This window comes from Ictalurus punctatus, chromosome 4, assembly GCF_001660625.3.
Source record: "Ictalurus punctatus breed USDA103 chromosome 4, Coco_2.0, whole genome shotgun sequence".
Lineage (NCBI taxonomy): Eukaryota > Metazoa > Chordata > Actinopteri > Siluriformes > Ictaluridae > Ictalurus > Ictalurus punctatus.
Window position 1 is genome coordinate 6,918,383 of NC_071284.1, and position 20,261 is coordinate 6,938,643.

Consider the following 20,261-nt stretch of genomic DNA (forward strand, 5'->3'; position numbering starts at 1 on the left):
TAATCACATGTGAAATGTATGTTTTTTCCATTAGGATCCAAAAAGGGTCTGCTTTTTCAAACTACTAGATTTAACCAATAATAATAATAATAAAAAAAACATGGAAAGAACCTGTTGAAACATGTGCATGCTCAAATCCCTGGGATTTTAAACATCACAAGAGGAAATCTTGTAAAATCTCTCCTTGCCCAAACAGACAGGATAATGTGTGTGAGAAACAACCCCCAACATCTAGTAAGATTAAGGCACAAAGCACTGAAACCTGTTCAGCAGGTGTATTCATGCAACACACCAAATGTTTCATCACCTTTATAAGAAGGCAAGTCGCTGCCAGATTGTTCCGCACTGCGAGGCTTTCCTCGTCCTGCTGCAACAAGTCAAGGCACGCTGACCTGGGGCAAGTCTCAAACGCATACAGGAAAGACGTGACAGATTAGCAGAACTGCACATGCAGGCAAATCTTTAACTTTCCTTTACTTAAGGCAAGGTGAATTTGAGGTCTTCTTGCCTCTTTTTTTTTTTTTTTTTTTTGTCTTTTTTGCACGGCTGGCCACACACACACCAGCTGTTGTGCAAGTTAGTTAATAGATTGTATGAACATCTCTCAATGAAATGCAAATAGCAGGTGATGAAAATCAATATTTAGAAAACAGAAGACATGAAACGCAAAGTAACCTAAAATTGTTCGAGAGCAGATATTTCATCAAATGCAATTTCAATCATGACTGAAGGTACAGCTCTTGCTCTTCTGTAAAAGTTTGAAAGCATCCTCAATTTAGCCTTAAATCGGTCATTATCTGATCTATTTTTAGACAAAATACCAATCCTAATTTAACATGCAGAACTTTGGAATTGTGATTGTGCGTATTGTGTTCCTCACATTACAAATCAACATTTACATCCAAATTGGTCTTTATACTTTTTCCACAGCCCATATAACACTTGCTTCATAGACACAAAACACACACTATGCTTACAATCCTGTTTTACTTTATTGCTGGAGACCAAATATACCCATAATAACAAAGTAAACATGAGTATTTGGATACTGTGAGGACATGTCGAGATATATTTGTATTTGAACGATAAAAACAAGATTTCCCTTTGTTACTGGGATTAGGTTTAGGTGCAGGTACAACAATATTAAATCTCTGTATTAAATGGTTCACTGGAAACCCTCCATAAAGACAGTTATAGGAGTGTGTGTGCGTGGGATGGGATGGTTCTTCGGTTGTGTAAACTGAAGAGGGAGGGAACGGGTGGTTTATCAGGGTGGACCAGTGAGCTCACTTCTGGGTTTCATGCCCTGACCCTGTAGAGCCAGTGGAGTCGGTTCGCTCAGATTTATTCCGCCTCAACGATCATTTACTCACAAGTGTATCCACTCCCACAAAACCTGTCCTGATTAGATCAGCACTAACCTTTATATTGTTACATAAGTATTGCTGTACATCTTAGATTTTTTTTCTCCCATTCTTAATGTTCAGGGCTTTAATAAAAAGCCTATCAACTTATAGCGCTAAAATACTGTAGATATATTTCTAAATATAAATTATGTACAAAAATGAGATAAGATGGAATAATTGACAGGCAAACCATATGTAAAATAATTCCACTACACAGATCTCAAAAATGACTGACTTTATAATTCACAAAAAGAAAAAAAGAGCAAGTGTTGTAGTCTGTGGTGCAATACTGACTACCTGATGGTTTCATGTGAGGGTCATAATAATAATAATAATAATAATAATAATAATGATAATAATAATAATAAACTTTATTTTATAAAGCACCTTTAAAAGCAGTTCTCAATGTGCTGTACACAAAATAAGCTGTACACAGAAAAATATAACAATATAACAAAAATTAATAAGAATAATAATAAAAAAAAAGTAGGCAACATCAACAGGGTAAGAGTGATAAAGTGCTTGTCATTAAGGATTAAAGGGACAGGCTGGGATAGAAGGGCACTCTGGGAGCTGAAGTCAGTAGCGTGTGTGTGGGCGGGTGTGGCTGTGAGCTGAGCTGTCATGGTACTTGCGCAGAGTGGCACATGAACGCTTGCCAGGCTGGGGAGACTGGTTCTGCGAGAGAGAGAGAGAGAGAGAGAGAGAGAGAGAGAGAGAGAGAGAGAGAGAGAGAGAGAGAGAGAGAGAGAGAGAGAGAGAGAGAAAGAGATGGAAATAAAAGACAAAATGGAAGGATCCATCACACCACAACAAGGAGGAAATACAATAACAATGACCTCTTTCACTAACAGCAAAACTTTTTAAAAAAACATGTTTCTCCATTGGTTTAAAAACCAAACCTTTACATACAGCACTCTCATTTTGCACACAATTGTCATGTAGGTTAACTAGAGGTGTAAAACGATGAATATCTGTAACTGTTTAGTGCTCCACATATCCGTGTCTTTATATGAATTCGGATTTAAACCCAAACTGGCCACGTCCTAATATGGAACTGGTTTTGAATTCAATATGAACTCTAGCAATATGCCCCCGGAAGAAGTGGAAAAAAATCCCGTACGTAGTAATGCCAGAGTGTCACAATGGTGTGAGAGTTATGGCTCTGACAGTTCTTCCATCTCAGTTACATCACTCCAATTCGTAAATGGTCTCTACTCTTTGTAATCTTGCTCGTACGGTTCTATTTCTCAAAATATACACCGATCAGCCATAACATTAAAACCAGCGGCCTAATTTTGTGTAGGTTCCACTTGTGCCACCAAAACACTCCATAAGACCTCTGAAGGTGTGCTGTGGTATCTGGCACCAAGAAGTTAGCAGCATATCCTTTAAGTTCTTTTAGGTTGTGAGGTGGGGCTTCCATGGATCAGACTTGTTTGTGTAGCACATCCCACAGATCTGGGGAATTTGGAGGCTGAGTCAACACCTTGAACTTTTAGTCATGTTCCTCAAACCATTCCTGAACAATTTTTCCAGTGTGGCAGGACGCACTATGCTGCTGAAAGAAGCCACTGCCACTAGGGAATACCATTGGCATGAAGGGGTGTACTTGGTCTGCAACAATGTTTAGGTAGGTGGTACGTGTCAAAATGACATCCACATGAATGCCAGGACCCAAGGTTTCCCAGCAGAACATTGCCCAGAGCATCACACTGCCTCTGCCACCTTGTCTTCTTCCCATTGTGCATCCTGGTGTCACCTCTTCCCCAGGTAAGTGACGCACGAACACCCGGCCGTCCACATGATGTAAAATAAAACATTATTTATCAGACCAGGCCATGTTCTTCCACTGATTGCTCCATGGTCCAGTCCTGATGCTCACATGCCAATTGTAGGCACTTTCGTTTTGGAGATGCCAAAACAGCATCACAATTTGGGCTTTGCCAAAGTCGCTCAGATCCTTATAATACTTGCCCATTTTTCCTGCTTCTGACACACTTTGAGAACTGACTCTTCACTTGCTGCCTAATATATACAACTCCTTGACAGGTGTCACTGTAATGAGATGTTATTCACCTCACCTGCCAGTGATTTTAATGTTATGTCTGATCTGTGTAAATGAACTAGTAGAATAATTTAAAGCACCGAGACCCTGACCAGGCAGTTACTAAGGATGCAGCAGCGCTGCATTTTCATGTTAACGAATGTGTTTTTTTCCCTACAAACTTCATATCTAACCGCTCACCCACATGAAAGTAAACACCTCCCACTTGCGCAACTTTTTTGCTGTATCCTGCTGGACCCTGTGCCTCCTATTCATGTCTGTATTTGTATCTGTTTATATTATTGCATTTTCTGTTCATTTCGAATGGTTAAATCTCTATCTCTGACTAATAAATATGTGAGAATTCTATTAAGTACCATTGTAAATTATTCATACAGTAGATAATTACAGTGTTGCTTATTTCTGCTGACTCATGTACTGTATATAATTTGAGCATCTCAAGTTGTTGCCATACCAAAAATATTACATCCGACTTCACAAGTTCTTGATTCTAGACCAGCAACATTTTGCTTTCAACCTTTTTCCAGCCGAGGACCAGCTCTTTTGCAGTGGAAAACGTGGAACAGTTTGAGATTAGGCACAAGCATGCCATTTTCACAGCTGAAAAGTTTTGTAATACTCACATATGCGGAGTCCAAGGCAACAATGCCCCTCAGTGCTGTGTTTCCTGCCGTCACATCTTGCACATCTGTTCATTACAAAAAGAGTCTGTAAACTAAGAGCTAGAACAGCTAAATATTTAAATTTGTAGGTTCGGTGACTAATATATATTACTGTAGATCTTCTTAGCCTGTGATGCACTGAAAATTTTCAATAAGTGATGGTGACAGCTACTGTGCATGCAAATCGGAAAAAATATATATCACATCTGGCTAATAAATGTTTCACAGTGTTTCTGGAAAAAAAATACTATTTATATTTGAACTAATCATGCTGGAAATCAAGATGTAGTTTCAAAAAGAGAGTAATTATGAGATCCTATTTTGAGGCGTGGTAACTAGAGCTCAGAATGCTAATTGGTCTCAACAGAAGCACGCAATGCTTTAATGTCTCTCAATTAACAAACTAAACTTTGCTAGTTAATAACAGAAAATGTTTGACAGACACACTGATTAAAATCCTGTCATTACTCGAACTATTTTAACTTTGAAATCCATTTGTGTTTATAACACAGAGCTTTCAGAAAATGCTAAGCTCACAACTGGTTTGACAAAAACGTGCAGTTGGAAGCTCATCATTATCTTAATTCTAGACTGACGTGAACTATATCATGACATGCATGTTTACCCTGAAGTTCAGGAATGTTTCGAGGAGCTAAATAAATATGGAACTCTCCTAAGCAAGAATTATGATGAGCTCATTTCATCGGTCCTCACTACAGGAACTGGACCTGTAGGACTGCAGGAAATGCAAGCACTACCCAAAATATCAAGTGACTCCAACATCACAGTGTGATTTTAATGCACTAATATAATGCACAGATTCATCATATACATAATACAGCAATCAGTTAACGCTTAATCCATAAACACGGCAAGTACGAGGGTTCTGTGAACCTTGCATTTGACCAATCAGCAGTGTTTCAGCAAACTTCCTAGTACCCTACTCTTCAGCAGAAACTATAATGGTTACTCGAACTAGGAAGTAAAATTTAACTTTAAAAACAGTTCCTATGGAGGAAATGCGGTCATTATAATAATGCCCCTTATATAGAAACCTGTGTCTAGACTGTCAACATGATCATTATTGAGCTGTCAGTTGGGCTTTTCATGTTATCATGTGATAATTAGTTCTGCTATACTACTCAGAATACAACAGAGTACAGCAAATATGATGTATTTATAAAGCGCTGCCTGTTCTGACAAGCCCTGAACTAGAAGGATGAAGCTTACACTGCAGGCGGTGGTTGAGTCTATCAAGTGATTGCAGGAGTTTCTGTTCCTCCAGGGAGAGAGCACTGAGGCCTCGCTGTGACTGCAGGAACTCAGCAGCTCTTTGGAACTGAGCCAAGTCTACAGCAACCTGCTCATCACCACCCATCACCTTAGAACCTAACAGACAAGACAGTGAGAAAGCTGAAGCTCTAATATTCACAGTTTACAGTATTGTTGATTATCTGGATTGTACTTATTATTTAGATAACAGTAACAGAATTGTGTACAGTACCTTGATCAGGCACCATCTGGTCAGTTTTACTTGCAGTTATTGGTAATGTACCCTACAACCAAAATATATATGAAAGATTCACAAACAGTGTGACTTGTAGACATAACCACTGCTCTTCAGTTCAGACTAAACACAAATGGTAAAAATCCATTGTGACTTATAATCCAGTTCAGCAGAGGTTCCTTGTCCTCAAGGAACCCTGAACCAAACCCTATTTTAGGTCTATCCTAGTATAAGAATTCTATTATCATTGTTAAACAAGGTTCTCCAATTTTAGAATTACACATGGTAGAACACACTTGATATGTAACAAAAAAAGCACAATTCTGGCCAGTGACATGAAGGAGGAGGTGTGTGTGTTTATATATGTAAGCATACTGATGTACCTGATGAAGAACAGGGGGTTTCTTGTAACCTAATGCTGCAGTTCTGTTTTTCACCATATTATTCTCCATAGTAGGTCTTCTTGCTGGACTCCTCACTGATTTCCACAACACAAACATGGATACGTAAAGTAAAATGGTCTCTTTTCATCACATATTCAAGCAGAGACAATGTCATGAACAGATTCTTTCGTACGGAAAAGCTCAAGGTCAGCAAATTAAATTCAGAGGTCCCAAAAATAGATTCCAACATTCCAGGACTAATATCACAAATGAGCAACTTATGATGCATTTCAGCTGGGGAATATAAAGCATGTCACTGAGATTCTAAATGCTAGTCTTTGCACGATAAATGACCACAGACAGATTCTTTAGCATTGCAAATCATAACAGCCTTACTAAATGACAGCGTTGGCAAAATTAACAACATCTCACATTTGTGCGTTTAGCTGCTTACCATTGGAAGATGACAGGAAAAAGCCGCCCATTCTTGCAACTGCTTCGACACCACTGAACAAGCTATCACCATTGATGGCAACATGGGACAAATTGGCATGAGTTTGAGGCAAAGCAGACAACGGTCCATTGTGAGTCTGCAAGTTTCTAGAGTCACCTAATTGGATTTTTAAGAAAGACAGTGATAAAGGGGAGCGAGAAGAGATTGGAAATAGCTCAAGGGAAAAGACATAAAAAAAAACCCTAGTCTCACTATAAGTTTTCATGCATAACTTATTATATTATTATACAACAAAATAAAAGACCCAAAAGAAATAACAGTTCCATCATCATGTGGATTCATTTCAGTGGAGAAGTAATCCCATAAGTGGTGCAGTGTTTTACAAAGAGCCAAAGCAAACAGACACTACTGATACAACTCTACAAAAAAGAGCCCTTTGCAAAAACTCTAGAAAAATACCCCTAAAGAATCTCGAGCAAAGCTGCTGAACTTGCCAACACACAAAGAGAGCTCAGTTCTTTCAACAGACTCCTGTCTGACTATATGACAAGGTGCAATGAAAACTCATGGACATCCAGCAGTCTGGTAGCCTGTGAGTATTGTATTATATTGCTGGAATGTGGTAAATCTATAAAAAGGATAAAATGCCCATTTTTTAATATTAGCAAGTTAACATGTGCAAAACTACTGTTTGATTCCTGATTCAGTGCTCCCACAATTCAGCTATACAGTTTTAGATTTACTAAATATTTAGGAATTAAACACAATTTTGTTGCATGTGCAATGATAGTAAAGAATCTTGTCTTATTATAAAATGGATCATGAAATGAGTTGTTAACATGATGCAGGTATTACCATCTTTGCTGGCTAAGGCACTACGCACTCCATGCCACAGCAGTGAGATCTCTTCATCGGTTGGTGTACGATCCAAGATACCCTTCTGAAAGCCGTTACTGCCCCTGCCAATCTGGCTGTCTGATTGGCAGCGGGTGTAGATGCCTTTAGACACAGTCTCGTACTTGCAGGCATAGGAGGGTGGAACTGGGGCCAATATAGTGCCTTCATCTGTTTTGAGAATGTGGCGCTGAGGAACAGGCTGACCTTCTGGATAGTCTTTATAAAGAACCTGCTCCACTGCCAGACGTGCTTTATCTTGGGAACACTCATCGTTGTTGCCTGTTTTGGTGATGTACATCATGGCCTGACCTGAGTTCCCCCCAGTTACCTCAGATCGTGGAGGAGGCCGAGGCACCAGGACCTTCCCTTGGGTTCTGACTATATGTTGCACCTGACTGGAACATTGTGGCCTAATCATGGTACCCCGCCTGGCCTGGAATGAAGTGGTGCCTGAGCCAATTCTGCCAGAGTGTGCCTGTCCGGTAGTGCAGGAAGCTGCTTTTTTCATTCTGGATTCCCCTGTGGGTTCCTGCTGCTTTCCTTTCTGGGGGCCAACATCTGACCAGGCTTGTCTGGTTGAGTTGGGGTCAGCTGGGCCAGAGGAGGTCTTGTTGTTTTTTAGTATGCCTGAGGGTATATTCATACACCATGGTCCATGCTGCTGGTCCAGTAAAGGCTGTTGAGGTGGTTGAGTTAGTCTGCTTTCACCTTCTGCCTGCTTGCTTAGTTCTTTTGTCACTATTTTCTTATTTTCTCCTCCATTGCCATTCACCTCATCAAACCAGCGAAGTTTCTTCTGAATGCACTTGTTGCTCTCTTGGTCCCTGCGTTTAGACCGAATGAGCTCCAAACTGTCCCTAATAGCTATGGCTACTTGTTTGCTGAATGAAAAATTGCCTGGGGTGTACCTGAATTTGGCATCTCCATCCCCTATACACCTGAACTTTTTCTTAAGGATTCCTTTCAGAAATCGGACATTGTTGCTATTGAGGTCAGTATGGTTGGCCAAAGTGTCCACTGATGTTTTGTCTGGTTCCTCTGTCATTTTGGAAGACTTGGGCAAAATGGCCTCTGCCAGTCTGCTATCACTGTATTCATCAGCTAAATTTGGACGTTCTGCTCTCTTATATTTGTCAAAGCTCCCAAGTTGGGTTCTCCTCTCAAGAACTAGAACAGCATCTTCATCTGGTTTCCGCTTAGTCGACAGGAAAGATTTCTCTGCTTCTACTATCTGTAAGGCTGAGTTCTCCAAGCTGGGAGAGACTTGGTTCAGATCAGAAGCACTGCCATATACATTTCTGCTTGCTTTCTGGGCAGCGTGCATCTCTGACGGATGTTTAGCGAATTTTGAGAGCTCACCAGAGTTGGACTGTTGAGCCATGCTTGAGTACTCCAGAGGTAAGGTACCTGGGGCTGTCTGCATTTTGCAGTGGACTGATATTGTGCTTTTGTCCCTTGATATGTTCTCCTGAAAGGTTGTGCCATACTGGTACTCTGTATGTACTGAATTTATTGCAAGCACCTGCTTTTGGCAGGAGAAAGTAGCTTGGATGTTGGAAGTGTGGTACTGGCCTGTTATATCGAACTGTTCTGCTGTTTTTAATAAATTATGTGCACTCGGCGCCTCATTCCCTGACTCATCTTCCACAGGTGAAGGTGATGAAGACCTGGAAGAACTAGGCAGACCCTGCTGACTTATTACCTTCTCCAGGAATCTTTTTGGTGGACAGTGGTTAGATGATGGACTTGGGCAGTTTAGCTGCCTCTGCAGTGATGCTGGCCTTCTAGTATTGTGGACTTCTGGGGGATCCAGACTGTCAGGTTTATTGCCATGACCATGCTGAGGCACCTCATTCTCTAGGCTGTCCAGGCTAGACAGGCTTTCTGCATGGCTTATTTGAGTGTCACTGTGCTCCTAAAATCAATATAGCAGGATATTAGTATGCTGAGTCTCATGGACGACCCTCTCAGTCTCCAGACCTTCTACGAATAAGGCAGTGAAAATGTAACACACACTTTGAAATGCAACACACAAAATGCCTTGGTACAAGTCAAATATCTTAAATAACTTTGTCTTTTTAACCCTAAAGGTATGTAAACATTTGTGCTTAACTGTATTTTTGAACATTCACTACTGCTGAATGGCAAAATATAATATAATAAATCATATTGTGGTAAAACAATTCTACCACAACACATTAGGAGCACTAATAATACATCTACTATAATTTCAGAAGGCAGAAAGGAAAACACATGTATGTTTTCTGTATGTGAGATTATAAATTAAAATGTAACACTGGAACCAGGACTGGAAGTTGATTATTTTTACATTCAATAACACTGTGCCTAATATTATGAAATCCACAAATGTGCTTAAGAGAGATAAAGATAAAGAGCTTTTGGCATAAGTAGTAATTATATACAAAATGATAAAATAACAGGTAATACAGAGTTCATGAAACTTTCTGGGAATCCCAGGAGTTGATTTTCAAAGGAATAATGTTTACAGATAGCTGATAATAAATGCCAGATTTGGGGTTAGGTCGGACCATACAGCACCGATTTCTCAAAATGTCTTCCTTTAAGGAAAACAAAAACCCTCCTTACACCAAAACATGATTACTGCTGTTTGGTCCTGGTTTGAATTATAGGATTATGTGCTGGCTCCTACCCAACACAGGTAACATTCCACTGTGTGTGTGTGTGTGTGTGTGTTTTGGAAGGTTGTTTATGGGGCCTTTGTGCTTGTTCAGACGATGTTCCAGCGCGCTGTTGCAGGTGGAGCTCAAGGCTAGAATGGAAGTGTCATTTCTTTTTACCCAGTTCTTCAAACAAATCCACACACCTTACCGCACACCCACGGGTTTTTCTCTTCAGACACCCACACACTCTCCTCAACACACACCCACATCAGTATTACATATAACTGAAATTTTTCTGCTGTATTTGTTCAGGCTTTACTGTGACAGATTATTAACACTTGATGTCAAAACATAATGCTATAATACAGCCCCCTCCAAAAGTATTGGAACGACAAAGCTGATTCATTTGTTTTTGCTATACACTGAAGACATTCGGGTTTGAAGACAAAAGATGAATATAAGATGATAGAACAGAATTTGAGCTTTCATTTACATATAGATGATATTTACATCTAGATGTGTTAAACAACTTCGAACATGGCACCTTTTGTTTGAACCCACCCATTTTTCAAGTGATAAAAAATATTGGATCATGTAACTGACAGGTGTTTCTTGTTGACCAGGTCTGCCCTGTTAGATTCATTATTTAAATCTCTGAATGTCTACTGTTGGTGTGATCTTTGCATTTTACCTGTGAAGACTGCATTTGTTATTAAAAAGGATAAACCAACATGAAGACCAGAAAGCTGTCTATGTCAGAAAATAACAGAAGTTGGTGACACTGTGAGAGTTGTGAAAAAAAACAAAAACAGTCAGTGACATCATCAGCAACCTCCATAGGGCAGGGGTGAAGGTATCACAATCCACTGTTCAAAGAAGACTTCCAGAGTAGTAAGATACAGCAGGCGAGATTATAATTCACAATGAAATACAGGGATGAGTCACATATGTTCTGGAACCAAGATTAACCTCTACCAAAGTGATGGAAAGGCCAAATTGTGGAAAAAGAAAGGATCATGATTGACATCATGGAGGAAATGTCATGGCTTGGGCTTGCATGGCTGATTCTGAAACAGGATCACTAATCTTTATTGATGATGTAACTCATGATGGTAGCACCAGAATGAATTCAGAAGTCTACAGAAACAATCTGTCTTCCAATTTACAGAGAAATGCATCCAGTCTAATTGGGAGGAACTACATCATGCAGCAAGACAATTACCAAAAACACACTGCCAACACCACAAAGGATTCTGGGGGAAAAAAAGTGGAAGGTTTTTGACTGGCCAATCACCAGACCTTAGTCAGTCACCAGACCTTAACCAAACCAAACAACAACTGAAAGAAGTTGTGACACAAGCCTGGAAAAGCATCACAAAAGAAGAGTACATCAGTTTGGTGCAAGGAAAGGACATGCAACCAAATATTAAGTGTTATTTACGTTATCTTAATTTAAGACTGTGTTCCTTTACTTTTGCTCACCTAAAAATTGGGTGGTCTGATCTGCCACCAAAGGTGCCAAGTTGTTTAACTACATGTAAATATCAGGAAACATCGCTTGACCTCAAACCCAAATGTCTTCACTGTATACCAAGAACATTGGCCAAGCAGTTCCAATATTGCCATATGGGATTGTATATTTGAAACCCCCCCCCGTTACAAACATACCTGTGTTCGAGGTTGTTCTTGATCCTTTGGTAGATTCTCCTGCAGCTGGTTGCTGAAGAGGAGCTGGCTGGTTTTAAAGTCACCCAGGCTTCTTTCCTGCGTGAGCTTCTCGTAGGCCTGAGTTGCCGAAACTGCACGCAAGTTGCGAGGACCGCTGGAGCCCCCTGGCGGTTTAGAGGAGACAGTGCTCCTACACAAAAATAGCAGCAATCGATGAACCAGTGCTGAATACCTGGTTCTGTTGTACCAATGGTATTACAGAGCTCCAAAAACTTAATTAAGTATTTGAATGTGAAACAGAAGAAATATGAACAAGACAACAGTGGACTAACTAAAAATTTGACAAGGCATGCTTTAAAGAAGATGTGCAAGTTTTAATATGTAGGTAGCTATTCTTACAGTAATAATTTTCCCCAGGGAACAACAAGGTATAAAAGACATACTCTTGAAGGGACCATCCAAAGGACAAGCATTTGTACTCCGCTACCTACCTGCTGATTGTGGGGGTGACAGGTAAGAATGAAGTGTGATGAGTGTAGCACGTTTGGTCTCCTTGAATATGTCTGAGTGCTTCATCCAAGTTAGGTACTCTTGTACAAAAGGCTGGAGGACAATAATAATAATAATAATAATAATAATAATAATTATAATAATAATAACAATAATAATAATAATAATAATAATAATAATAATAATTTTAAAAATGAGAAACATCACAATCATGTCATTATTAGAGAAACACACTTATAACTTTCAAAAATAATTGTCCATTTGTGATTAGGGATAGAATATGTACTGAGAAAATATACTTAAGACTTAAGTCTTAAGTGAAAGTATAGACAATGTGTCAAAATCCCACTCAAAACAATTTGGAAGTATCCAGCCAAAACTGTACTCAAGTGAAAGTCAGCTTATTGAATTATTAAAATGTAAAATGTAAATGTTTTTGCCTGAAAACATCATTCATTCTCTGCAGATTTGGTGGTCATACGCATGACTAATGCTGTGTAGTTTGCTTATGAATGAACTAAACAAAACACAACAGTTAGGATTTGACTTGCTGCCAAGCCAATATATGGTTGCTACTGGAATCGATGCTAGTTAAACCTGGCATTAGCAAAGAAAACAGGCTAGTTGAATATACCCAGTTAAAGACAGCAAATTAGCAAAACTTTCCTCAACGTGCTTTTTCAAATTAGGAGAACTTCATGACTTCTAGGGAGGCAGTGGTGTGTATTGAAACTTTTTACTGCGTTAAGTACATTGTGTTGCATAAGTAGATCACCACATATGACGGATTCTTTTTCCTACATTCATGAACTCAATTGGAAGCTAAACTGAAATTATTGGATGCTAAATTGAGCCCATTTCATTGATATATAACTTACAGTCATCGGCTGGATGAGAGAAGAAGAGGCCTTCGAGATTTGTAATGAGTAATATGAAATTCTAAATAAAAATGTAAGGAGTAAAAAAAATGTAAGGCAGGGTACACCCTGGACAGGGGTGCCAACCCATCGCAGGGCACAATCACGTACACATTCACCCATGCATTCACACACTACAGAAAATTTGGAAATGCTAATCAGCCTACAGTACATGTCTTTGAACTCGGGGAGGACAGTGGAGTACCTGGAGGAAACCCCCGAAACACTGGGAGAACATGCAAACTCCACGCACACAGGGCAGAGGTGGGATTTGAACCCCCAAACCCAGAGGTGCAAGGTACCAGGGGGCTAACCACTAAGCCACCATGCCCTCCATAATATCCATCCATCCATCCATCCATCTTCTATACCGCTTACTCCTTTCAGGGTCACGGGGAACCTGGAGCCTATCCCAGGGAGCATCAGGCACAAGGCGGGGTACACCCTAGACTGGGTGCCAATCCATCTCAGGGCACAATCACATAAACATTCACACACACATTCATACACTACGGACACTTTGGACAAGCCAATCAGCCTACCATGCATGTCTTTGGACTGGGGGAGGAAACTGGAGTACCCGGAGGAAACCCCCGCAGCACGGGGAGAACATGCAAACTCTGCACACACAGGGCCACGGTGGGAATCGAACCCCCGACCCTGGAGGTGTGAGGCGAAATCTAAACATGTATACAGTATACTCTGATGTCTTGAATCAGACAAAGACTGTTATTGGATTTATTTTCATCCAACTCCTCTCTGAGAACCCAGATGGACCAGTGGGTCTTAGGAACGGGTAACAGATCAGACACAGATTTGATTGTGTGTGGACAGAGGGGACAGTGAAGGTTACAGAAGGCTGACCTGGTCTTCTCCTCTGAGACGGAGGGAGGTGAGCTCTCTGAAAACGCTCTGTATCTTCCTGCAGTCTCTGCTTACGCTGCTGAAGAATGTTCTCCATCTGCCTCTTCTCCTGAATGTCCTGCTGCCTCTTCCTGTCCTCCAGCATCCTGAGAGGTGTGAGTGTTTAAGAGAAAGACATTTAATTATCTAATAAAAGTGCATACAAATTTCTTTGCACTGACAGCAATATCATCTGGCTACTCAAGCTGTCTCAATGTAGCCAAGAGGAACAAGAAACCTTGCTCTAATTTTTTCCATGGAGTGTTATACCACATTTAAATTCTCAAATCTGATTGGTCAGAAGGTGTGCATTATTTTCATGTAACAGCACAGCATTTCTGGCTGTAACGATAGATTTATATTAATGCACTTGTTCTAATATGTGATTGTTTCTATTATAACAACTCATACACAGAGACTTGATAACAGGAACTAACTTGTCTCTTGGATGTTCCAGAACATTAAATTGAACAATAAGCTGTTAAAATGCATTCATTAATAAATTAAACATTGTAATCTTTGGTAAATTGCTGTGATATAAGCGTTATAACACACACTAGACCACGGAGTTATACAAAAATAATGCACTTCATGCCGTGCCGCATCCCCCACGCCCCCACCCTGGCAATGCAATATTTTCCTATAACTGCACGGTCTGTCGTTTGCTATTACTTATATATATATATATATATATATATATATATATATATATATATATATATATATATATATATATATAAAACAGCTTTCCCAATAGTGGCCTCTACAAGGCAAATCACAGGCTTATATTAATGTGTTCTTTCTACAACCCCAATTCCGAAAAAGTTGGGACAGTGTAGAAAATGCTAATAAAAACAAAGAGGAGTGATTTGTAAATGTACTTTGACTTGTATCTGTTTTGCTCAAAGTTTCTTTATTAGCATTTTTCAAATTAAACATACAACACCAACCAAACAAATAGAACAAACCCCCAACCCCCCCCCCCCACCCCACCCCCAGTGCCAGACATAGAACATACATATTACATATGATAAAGCCAGACCACCATAGAATAGAAGAGAGCAAAAGAAATAAAATTATACATAATGATCACATAATACTGTTAGCATCCATGTCACTGATAAAAAACAGAAAAGGTTGCCAGATCCTGTAAAATTTCCCAGTAGCTCCTTTGACAGTGTATCTAATCTTTTCCAACTTAAGATGACACATGACTTCCCTGACCCAATTACTATACACTGGTAGAGCAGTATCCTTCCATCTAAACAATATTAATCTCCTGGCCAGGAGAGTGCCGAAGGACATCATGCTGATCTCACACCATCTAAAAGGAGTATTCTCCGGGGTCACCCCAAATAATTGCAATAAGAGGGGACGGCTGTACTACTCTTCCCAATATCTTAGTGAAAGTCTCAAATACAGATTGCCAGAATGTGTACAGCTTTGGACATGTCCAGAACATATGCAACAGAGTGACTGGAGCCTGTCTGCATCGATCACATGTGGGATCTATGTCGGAATTAATCTTCGAGAGTCTAGATTTTGACTTGTATTTAAAAAAACAAACAAACCATATAAAGACAAAGTATTTGATGTTTTAGCTAATCAACTGCATAGTTTTTTGAAGATAAATGTTTATTTTGAACAAAATTGATGCACGCAACATGTTCCAAAAAAGTTGGGACGGAGCAATTTAGGATTAATAGCGATGTGACAAGTTGAAATAAGAAGGTGATTTGAAACAGGTGAGGCAACTGTCTAATCATAGTATATATAACGAGCCTCCAAAATAGGCCTAGTCCTTCAAGAGCAAGGATGGGTCGAGGCTCATCAATCTGCCAACAGACGTGTCAGCGAATAATCCATCACTTTAAGAACAATATTCCCCAAAGACAAAAATCGGTAGGATTTTGGGCATTTCACCTTCTATAGCGTGTAAAGGGCAAGGTCAAAAACCACTTCTGAACGCAGTGATCTCCGATCCCTTAGATGTCACTGTCTTAAAAACCATCAGGAGCCTGTAATGGATATCCTGTTATGGGCTCGGGAATACTTTGGTAAAACTTTGTCAGTCAACTTCATTTACCGCTGCATCCACAGATGCAAGTTAAGGCTTAACTATGCAAAGCAGAAGCCATACATCAACATTGAGAATGTGTGGTGCATTATGAAGCGTAAAATAAGGCAATGAAGGACCCGTACAGTTGCAATTTGAAGAAATGCATAATGGATGAATGGGGGAAAATCCCACTTGCTCAACTTAACTCTGTCTTCACTCAGCGCCCAAACACTTAATAAGTGTTATTAAAAGAAAAGGTGATGTTACACAGTGGTAAACAGTCGACTGTCCCAACTTCTTTGGAGAGTGTTGCAGTCCTCAGATTTGAAATGAGTGTATATTTTCAAAAATAAAAGAAAAAAAAAGTAAAACATCAGATAATATGTTAATAATGTGTTTATATAATAGTGTTTATAGTAACAGTTTATTGACAGAGATTTATATGGCAGATGCTCCACAATGTAAACCAAATAACAATGGAATAAAATATTGTTGTTTAACTGTTGTTTAACAAAGATGAACATATCATTGTTGATACGGTGAGGTTTTCTGTAAGAAGCTATTTAACATCATTATGAAAGGAGACTCGGGTGTCAGTGCTTTGTTAGTTAGAGTCTTCAAGATAGAGGAATTAGCACTTTCCGGATTCTCTGTTACATCCCAAACTGTTTTTCCCCTTATTGTAAAGAGAATGAAAAAATAGAAGCTGGTAAAGAGATGATTGTTTATAGCTGCCATAATGCATGCGATAACAGGACCTAACTAACTGGTAACTGTAACTCCATCTCACATTGCACCACATCACACCACCCTGTCATTGATTATTTCCACACAACACACACACACACACACACACACACACACACACACACACACACACACACACACACACACACACACACACACACTGTCTCGTCCTTAAGTAATTGTTGTCTCAGACCTGACGTAGTGAGAAATCCAATTACTGATGTCTAATCTAAGTGCCTTTACTGTTGCTGATTACAGGATATATTTCACTAGAGTAAATCCTAGTCGAAAAGTAAAGTGTTGAATAAGGGTATCTGTGACAAAGTGTACCAGAGATGACTGATGCATTTTTAAACAGCAAAGGGTTGTTACACTTAACATTGACTTGTTTATTTTATGACCCTTTACTGCTTTTAAATTGATTATTTTTTGCATTTGCCTAAGACTTTTGCACAGTACTGTACAAGTATGGGAATTTCTTATAACAGTCGGGTATTTCTAATAATAACATAGTTGGTTGTTTTGAACATAGTTTGATTTTACCCATTGTTATGAATGACTAAGGGAATTTGGCCTATATGTTACCTCATATTTGTACCCCTGTGAAACAGGAAGTCATGGTTGAACAATTTCCTGTTCTTAGTCACCCAGGTGTACTCAAGAAAATGTCACATATCACTGGGAATATACTTCAAATATCTTTCTCATATGAATTCATAGCGGTGCCAATAATTGCTGCACACCTATATTTAACAAAGATTGTTCTTTTGATAAACCTGTGCTGTGTTTGCAATTGTTTGAGATGCATGAGAGCAGAGTATTTTTGTGAATTTTTTTGAACAAAAGATCAAAAGTTTAAACAATAAATTCAAATTTTCACAGCCTTCTTTGCTCATATTTACCAAGGGTGCCAATATTAGTGCAGGGTACTGTACATACGGTATAGTGCTTTTCCAAAACCCAACAATGCTTTATGAAGATTATTAGAAACACAGGCAGCTCCAAAAAATGAATTAAGGGACAGATATTCACAAAACAAGATGAGGAGAGTGTTTGTGCCAGATAGGTGAGCAGAAGATGTGTTTTGACAGCAAGGGATTAAAAAAAATAAATCTGCCTATAAAGAAACATTACTTTTGCTTAAATAAGAGATAATACTGTTTCTAATAATGTTTATGTTACATTGTTGCTCTTTTGCTACAAGTCGGGCTTTAACTGAAAACATGAGCTGTAACATGGACTGTAAAGCAGATGATTATGAAAAATGAAGAAAAAAAAAAAGATTATGAGCTGCATTAAACCACTTGAGTGATAGGAACTCTCACTTTCTACGCCGGTTTGTTTCCCTGGAGTACTGACGGGCTCGAACTCGACAAGCCTTTTGTTCCTGGACCAGAAGCTTCCTGTCATCATCAGCCTCTACATCCAAACCTGCTATGTTTCTGATGGAGTGGTGAGTTAAAGGAGCATACAGTCAGTTGTTTTAAATATTCACACATATTCCTCAGTTAAACATACACCCATAAACCCTTTTGAACCCTGCATTAAAATAATTAGCAGCAGGAAAATCGATTGAGAGAAATGATTGAAGTATACAACAATGAGCAAGGTAGATTTGCATTGTTTCAGTTTCTTTGATTTGTTTAAAAAAGTCACACAGCACTTTGTTGATTGTGGTTCTGTTGGATTTATGTGGCTTTACATTTCGGATCTAACACGGCCCTGATGCTGTAATACTACGCTGATTTTTGTTCCTAGTCCACCTGTGCATTATTCCAGTCATGTGCTTATTTTTTAAAAGCATCTAATTTCATAGTATTCATTCATACATTTATACAAGTAAGTAGAACCGGTTAGCACGTTTGCCTTGCAGCTCCGGGGCTGGCGGTTTGATTCCTGCCTCCGCCCTGTGTGTACAGAGTTTTCATATTCTCCCCGTGCTCAAGGGTTTCTCTGGGTACTCCGCTAGTCCAAAGACATGGGTTGTAGGCTGACTGGCGTTCCCAAATTGTCCGTAGTGTGTGTGATTGTGTTCTGTGATGGGTTGGTACCCTGTCCATTGTCCTTGTGCCCCAAATTCCCAGGGATAGGCCCCAGGCCTCTCCGCGACCCTGCGTAGGATAAGCGGTATGAAAAGTGGATGGAAGTTTTTAAACTGGAGCCTATCCTGGGAACACTGGGAGCAAGCCAGTTCATCGCAGGGCACATTCACAACTAGGAGCAATTTTAATGTAACCAGTCCACTTACTGGAATGTTTTTGGGAGGTAGGATGAAACCGGAAAATACAGAGGAAACCCACATGGACATGGGGAGCAGATGTGAAAGTAACCCGAGCTCAGGATCGAACCTTGAGCTCTACCACTATGCGTCCTAATTTCTCCGTAATCACCAGAAAATGAATTCACCAAGATTACAAAAGAGCCTGGGCTCTTAGGTTCCTCCATATCTCTACTATTACGTCTATTAGAAGCTGTAATGAAATGCTACAATACATTTGATCATATCAGAGCACAAAAGGGTAAAAGGATACGAATAAAACATATTGTCCTTCTGCATTTGTATCTTGAAGAAAAGCTTTTTCAGAGCTGCCTCAGATTTCTGACTTCAGCATGCCAGGAAAAGCAGCATGATGATGATGATGATGATGATGACGATGATGATGATGAAGAAGGATCATTCTGTTAAACTCCTTCTAAAGTGCCACTGTTTTAAAGCATCAGGCTTCAGGTGCTAATGTTACCTAGCTGGCAAGACCGGGTTATGTCACCGCTACTGACTATCTAAATACCTCAGTTTCTTTTCTAAAGCACAACTCAAGCACTTATGTCGCAGGAATAAGAGTTTCTCTCAATTCATATATATTAAATGCGCTTTATTATTTAGCTAAACGCTTTAAATTATCGCTTTAAATACTTAAAACGCGCACAACTACTAGTTTCTGCGTGGTTGACGACCACAGACGCGTTTCCTTGACAACGAAAATCGGTTCCAATTGTAAACGTTCTCAATTCGACTATTTAGTCCACTAGGTAGGGTGCAGATCGGGTATCATGCCATACGTTATGGAGTGCGGCTTTAAAGGGATTGGAGAGTCATTTGGATTTCAAAAGGCTAGACTTCGCCTTAGCGAGAGATTATGCTGCCATTAATAATGGTAAAATATATAATAAGTCAAATAAGTAAAAAAAAGAAAAAAAAAAAAAAAAGAAAAAGTAAATGATAGTCTTCAGCCTTTCATTAAATTATGACCAAATGCATTACTATGTATAAATTCAGAATTACATTTTTAAAAAGGACTGGACTTTTAATTTTACAAATGAAAAAGGCTACCGTTTGTTTGCTAAATGAAACATTATAATATAACAAAGGATGTTTTGTAAAAACGAATGATGATGATGATGATGATGATGAGGATGATTATTATATTAATAATATTA

The 20,261-nt window shown here is 39.3% G+C and overlaps 1 protein-coding gene across 2 annotated transcripts; it reads right to left on the minus strand.

The window, feature by feature from the left end:
* Positions 1-993: 993 nt before the first annotated feature.
* Positions 994-19,787, minus strand: cep126 (centrosomal protein 126). 2 transcript variants are annotated; one of them, XM_017465865.3, is made up of 12 exons: positions 19,355-19,787; positions 18,149-18,265; positions 13,979-14,124; positions 12,179-12,290; positions 11,688-11,877; positions 7,336-9,292; positions 6,481-6,636; positions 6,027-6,121; positions 5,641-5,692; positions 5,367-5,525; positions 4,098-4,162; positions 997-2,084 (listed from the first exon to the last, which is right to left on the minus strand). In XM_017465865.3, the coding sequence occupies exons 1-12, from the start codon at positions 19,378-19,380 to the stop codon at positions 1,986-1,988; spliced, it is 3,174 nt and encodes a 1,057-aa protein (XP_017321354.1). In that variant the 5' UTR covers positions 19,381-19,787; the 3' UTR covers positions 997-1,985. The 2 variants fall into 2 exon arrangements, with proteins under 2 accessions (XP_017321355.1, XP_017321354.1); XM_017465866.3 differs by lacking the exon at positions 6,481-6,636 and having other exon boundaries at positions 994-2,084.
* Between the last annotated feature and the right edge of the window lie 474 nt (positions 19,788-20,261).

Excerpts from the sequence above, each read along its gene's own strand:
- cep126 (XM_017465865.3), bottom strand. The coding sequence starts at position 19,380 with ATGCAGAAGGACAATATGTTTTATTC. Across the intron at positions 12,291-13,978 it reads GTCTCAGAGGAGAAGACCAG|CCTTTTGTACAAGAGTACCT; the intron begins GTCAGCCTTCTG and ends ATTGTCCTCCAG. Across the intron at positions 6,122-6,480 it reads TTTCCTGTCATCTTCCAATG|TGAGGAGTCCAGCAAGAAGA; the intron begins GTAAGCAGCTAA and ends TGTGGAAATCAG.